The 5818-nt window shown below is 38.9% G+C and overlaps 1 protein-coding gene and 1 non-coding gene across 5 annotated transcripts in view; one reads left to right on the forward strand and one right to left on the reverse strand.

Annotated features, from left to right (window-relative positions):
- Nucleotides 1-5818, forward strand: part of VMP1 (vacuole membrane protein 1) — a 144742-nt gene that overhangs the window by 62803 nt on the left and 76121 nt on the right. For all 4 annotated transcript variants that reach the window (XM_017539815.2, XM_017539813.2, XM_017539814.2 and 1 more), the window contains one exon: nucleotides 1920-2087. In XM_017539815.2, coding sequence (XP_017395304.1) covers nucleotides 1920-2087 — 168 coding nt within the window. The remainder of the gene's footprint in view (nucleotides 1-1919; nucleotides 2088-5818) is intronic.
- Nucleotides 2934-3042, reverse strand: LOC119472871. Its single transcript, XR_005202053.1, has one exon. It is a non-coding gene; the product is annotated as a U6 spliceosomal RNA (small nuclear RNA).

Here is a 5818-nt window from a genome sequence, read left to right on the forward strand (position 1 = left end):
ATGTTGACCAGGATGGTCTCGATCTCTTGACCTCGTGATCCACCCGCCTCGGCCTCCCAAAGTGCTGGGATTACAGGCTTGAGCCACCGCGCCCGGCCTAATCATACGTTTTCAAAAACCTAAGTAATCAAAGCATTCTCTTCAAAATCTTCTATATTTTCAAACTTTAATATTTCCTCATTTCCAAGAATTAAAAGTTCCCCAAAAGAGGAAGAAAGACTAAAATTTCACATAGATTTTTTTGATCCAGAAAAAACTAATAATTAACTGATTCATTGCTAAGGATTTCATTTTTTAGTTATTAACGGAAAATGCCTATTCTGTTTAGAGATAAATATCACAGATGTGTGAACAATTTTGTATTTCATATTAACATGAAACAAAATTTTATCTTGATAGTAGAATGTCTTCATTTTATTTTTATCACTAGATTTTATGTACTTTGAACCACAAATTCTTTCATCATGTTTTCTCAAAATACTTTCTTATATACAGAGCCCACTTACTTTTCTTTGGGACTAACTCATTTATGAAAAACTACTGGAGAAATTTTTTTTTTTTTTTTTTTTTTTTTTTAATATATATTTTTTTTTTTTTTTTTTTTTTTTTTTTTTTAATAAAGACGGGGTTTCACCATGTTAATCAGGCTCGTCTTGAACTTCCGACCTCAGGTGATCCGCCCGCCTTGGCCTCCAAAGTGCTTGGATTACAGGCGTGAGCCACCATGCCCAGCCTGGAGAAATCTTTAATAGAAACCTTCAGATACAGAAATATTCAGAAATGCACAATATAGTTAGTAGTAAAATCTCGTGTGTAATTTTATTCTACAAATAAAGTATTTCTCTTCATATAGCTAATGGCTACTAGTAACTGTATGCTAAACAGCATCTGTCAACCTATGCTTAAGGGACCCAGGAACCTACATTTCAACCAAATCCCTAGTATGCAGACACCTCTTCTTGTGGTGTTAGGAACCGTTGTGTAAAACTCATTGATACTGGTGTCTCAGTTATATTTTTGCCTTACAATCTCATTGTGAAAGGTTATGTGAGGTGGTACTTCACCAGCTGTTTCTAAGTAAGGACATAAAGTGATATTCTCAAATTGTGTCTAAAAGAACAGTGGCTCAGGAAGTTTTTTTTAATAAAAGGAATAATAATCTAACAAATGAGAAACAGATAAATAAAAGTCAAGCAAGTAATTAGATCAGTGGTTGCCAGGGACTAGAACTTGAGGGAGGGAATTGGCCACAGAGGAACCCAAGGGATTTTTTTTTTTTTTTTGGTAAGGAACGGGGTCTTGTTCCATTTTCCAGACTGGAGTGCAGTGGCACAATCACAGCTCACTACAGCCTCCAACACCTAGGCTCAAGCGATCCTTCTGCCTCAACCTCCTGAGTAGCTGGAACTACAGGCACATGTCACAGTGCATGACTAATTTTTAAATTTTTTGTAGAGATGACGTCTTGCTTTGTAGCCCAGGCTGGTCTTGAACTCCTGGCTTCAAGCAGTCCTCCTGCCTCAGCCTCCCAAAGTGCTGGGATTACAGGCATGAGCTGCCATTCCTGACCAAGGGATCATTTTTGCAGTGATAGAAATATTCTGTATCTTGATTGGTGTTGTCATATGACTGAATGTATTTGTCAAAGCTAATTGAAATGTAGACCTCAAACAAGTGATTTATTATGTGTAAAATTATACCTCAATAAATCTGATTTTTTTTTTTTAGTCAACCAGGAAGAGATTTTGGAAAGGATTATTTTCTTCATATTGCTAACTGCATCTTGAAATTATTTAGAATTACTTTGTTCTTTAAGATTTTTCTTATAAAATACAGTAATTAATATACTATTAAAATAGCATGTGTATTGATAATCTTTTAATAGTTCTCATCTGAAGTTTCTTGTATTTGTTTTATAGGGTCCACATATAGCCTCAGTTACATTAGCTGCTTATGAATGCAATTCAGTTAATTTCCCTGAACCACCCTATCCTGATCAGATTATTTGTCCAGATGAAGAGGGCCCTGAAGGAACCATTTCTTTGTGGAGTATCATCTCGAAAGTTAGGATTGAAGCCTGCATGTGGGTAAGATATGCAGTTTCATACTTGTTTAAAACTAACCTCATCATCTTGATAGTGTGTTGTACTTTATTGAAATGGAACCTAAACATATTCCTTATCAGTAAATGATTCAGTAAGCAACCAGCTACCTACTTCCAAGGCAAAAGAAACCTTTTAGAGCATCTCCTATTCATGAATGACCTTGAGAAGAAAGGCATGGACCATATGTATCACAAAGCAACTGAGACCAAGTAGACTGCAGCAGGGAAAAAGAGTACAGATGATGGAAGTTGAGCCTTGAACAATGTGTGGTTTAGGGGTGCCAACCCCCCTGTGCAGTAGGAAATCCACATATAACTTCTGACTTCCCAAAAACTTAATAACTTGCTCTGGCTCAGTTCAGATCCATGTTGTTCAAGGATCAACTATATATTACATTATAAAATTTGTTCTAGTATTTCTTTTCTTTTTCTTTCTTTGAGATGGAGTCTTGCTGTGTTGCCCAGGCTGGAGTGCAGTGGTGTGATCTTGACTCACTGCAACCTCCACCTCCCAGGTTCAAGCCATTCTCCTGCCTCAGCCTCCCAAGTAGCTGGGACTACAGACATGCGCCGCCACACCCGGCTAATTGTTTTGTATTTTTAGTAGAGATGGGGTTTCACCATGCTGGCCGGGCTGGTCTCGAACTCCTGACCTCAAGTGATCCATCCCCCTCAGCCTCCCAAAGTGCTGAGATTATAGACATGAGCCATCATGCCTGACCTTCTTCCAGTATATCTATACCCGATAAACTCTTAGAACTTATCTGAGAGTTATATAAAATATATATAAATATTAGATTGGTAAATGTCATATGTCTTACTTTTTTTTTTCTTTATCGTACGCTTCATGAGTTTGCGTATCATCCTTGAGCAGGGGCCATACTAATGTTCTCTGTATCGTTCCAATTTTTCATTATCTGTGCTGCTGAAGGGAGCACATGTCTACTTTTAGATTAAAATTCTGTGTTCTGGCCAGGTATGGTGGCTTATCCCTGTAATCTCAGCACTTTGAGTGGCCAAGGCAGGTAGATCACTGGAGGCCAGGAGTTTGAGACCAGCCTGGTCAACATGGTGAAACCCCACCTCTACTAAAAATACACAAATTAGCCAGCCATGGTGGCGTGGACTTATAATCACTTGAACCCAGGAGGTAGGGGTTGTAGTGAGCCGAGACCCACCACTGCCCTCCAGCCTGGGCAACAGAGCGAGACTCCATCTCAACAACAACAAAATACTGTGTTCTTAGAGGACTCATTTCATTTCTGAGTTATTATATGCTAACTAAAGTAAGGTCGGATATTTCTTAATATAAACCAAACCTTATTATAGTTAAAGTATCAGGCTGTATGATTGTATATGGCAATTTTACTTTCAGTTGTTCCAGTTACTCTTTTTGTGGTTTTCTTAAGTTCATTTTACAGAATTTTTTAGACAGCGTATTCAGTGGTGGATGGATTCTAATCCACACAATTTTTTTTCTTTTTTGCTGTATGCCCAAATTTATTCAGGTATCCATTATTGAGGAATAATCCATTATTGAGGTTAAAGACTTCTGTTGCCATTTGAGTTATTTTTTAACTTATTTGGATTTGTTATGTTCCTGTAATTTTTTTTCCCACTAGCAATTTCTTAGGAAATCAAAGCTTATCGAACATATCATTTACAAATCTTAACTCACTAAAATTAGCGTGAATACCATACCCTCAGAAGCAGCAGAGTTTTGAAACACAGTAAGTGTTAGCAATTATGTTTTGCTTTAAAAGAATTATAAAGGAAATACCATAGCGTTGAATTTGTTGAATATGAAAGACAGGAAAAATTGTCTTGTTTCCTGTTGCTCTTTTATAAACTGTGGAAACAAATTTATTATACTAGTTGCATATGCTTTATAAATTTGACATTAGTCTTTTGATGAAAAAAATGTTAGAATAACAGAAGATACTTGGAACATTCTAGAAGAGGGACTTTGTATATCAATTGGTCCTTTTTTTCTTAATATTATACTTTTGTTCTTTCAAAAATTATTTACATTGCTGGATTAACGTTAAGGCCAACAAATGAAAACTGCTGTCTCAGCTGGCCATGATAACTGCCTCTTACAAATTTCCATAGTGTATATTGTCTAAGTGGCTTATTAGGTCTGGCTTCATACATGTTTTAAATTAGTTAACTTGGCTGGTATGGTGGCTTTCTTCCCCAAATAATATTTAGGATCCTAAAAAGATAAAATATACCTTAAATGTATTAGCATCACAGTAATCAACATTAAGTTTTGCACATAGGGTTGGGCATTGTGGCTACTAGCTCCTGTAATCCCAGCACTTTGGGAGACCAAGGTGGGTGGCTCACTTGAGGTCAGGGGTTTGAGACCAGCATGGCCAACATGGTGAAATACCATCTCTACTAAAAATATAAAAAATTAGCTGGGCATGGTGGCTCACACCTGTATTCTCAACGACTTGGGAGGCTGAGGCAGGAGAATCACTTGAACCTGGGAGGCATGGGTTGCAGTGAGCCAAGATTGCACCTCTGCACTTCAGCCTGTATAACAGACCAAGACTCCATCTCAAAGAAATAAATTAATTAATTTTTTAAAAAGTTTCAGACGTACTATAGGAATGTACTAATTAATAGGTCAAATGTGTGCTCTTCTTTACTTCTTTGTAATTGTCTTGTCATATCAAAAATATAGCACACACCAAGTTATGTTTAGATTTGTTAATATTGTCCTCAACATTTACAAGCACAGTCTTCAATAAATGGTGCTGGGGGCTGGGTATACAGGCTCATGCCTGTATTCCCAGCACTTTGTGAGGCCGAGGCAGGTGGATCACCTGAGGTCAGGAGTTCGAGACCAGCCTGGCCAACATGATGAAACCCTTTCTCTACTAAAAATACAAAAATTAGCTGGGCATGGTGGTGGGCACCTGTAATTGCAGCTACTTGGGATGCTGAGGCAGGAGAATGGCTTGAACCCAGGAATTGGAGGTTGCAGTGAGCTGAGATTACGTCATTGCACTCCAGCCTGGGTAACAAAGCAAGACTGTCTCAAAGAAAAAAAAATGGACCGGGCGTGGTGGCTCAAGCCTGTAATCCCAGCACTTTGGGAGGCCGAGGCGGGTGGATCACGAGGTCAAGAGATCGAGACCATCCTGACCAAGATGGTGAAACCCGCCTCTACTAAAAATACAAAAATTAGCCAAGCTCAGTGGTAGGTGCCTGTAATCCCAGCTACTGGGGAGGCTGAGGCAGGAGAATCGCTTGAACCGAGGCAGCAGAGGTTGCAGTGAGCCGAGATCATACCACTGCACTCTAGCCTGGTTAACAAAGTCAGAGTCGGTCTCAAGGAAAAACAAAAAGTACTAGTTGAGCATGGTAACATATGCCTATAGTTCCAGCTATTCAGGAGGCTGAGGTGGAAGGATCACTGGTACCTGGGAGGTTGAGGCTACAGTGAGCTATGATTGTGCAAGTGCACTTCATCCTGGTGACAGAGATACTATCTCTAAAGTAAAAGAAAAAGTCCACCAAGTGAGTGCAATAGGAGTCATGCAATGTCATGAGGAAATAAACCTTTTTCCTGTAGTGAAAACTTATTTGCCGTGCACATTGGCTCACACCTGTAATCCTAGCACTTTGGGAGGCTGAGGCGGGCAGATCACGAAGTCAAGAGATCGAGACCATCCTGGACAACATGGTGAAACCCTGTCTCTA

Source organism: Cebus imitator, unplaced genomic scaffold (assembly GCF_001604975.1).
Source record: "Cebus imitator isolate Cc_AM_T3 unplaced genomic scaffold, Cebus_imitator-1.0 Scaffold121, whole genome shotgun sequence".
NCBI lineage: Eukaryota > Metazoa > Chordata > Mammalia > Primates > Cebidae > Cebus > Cebus imitator.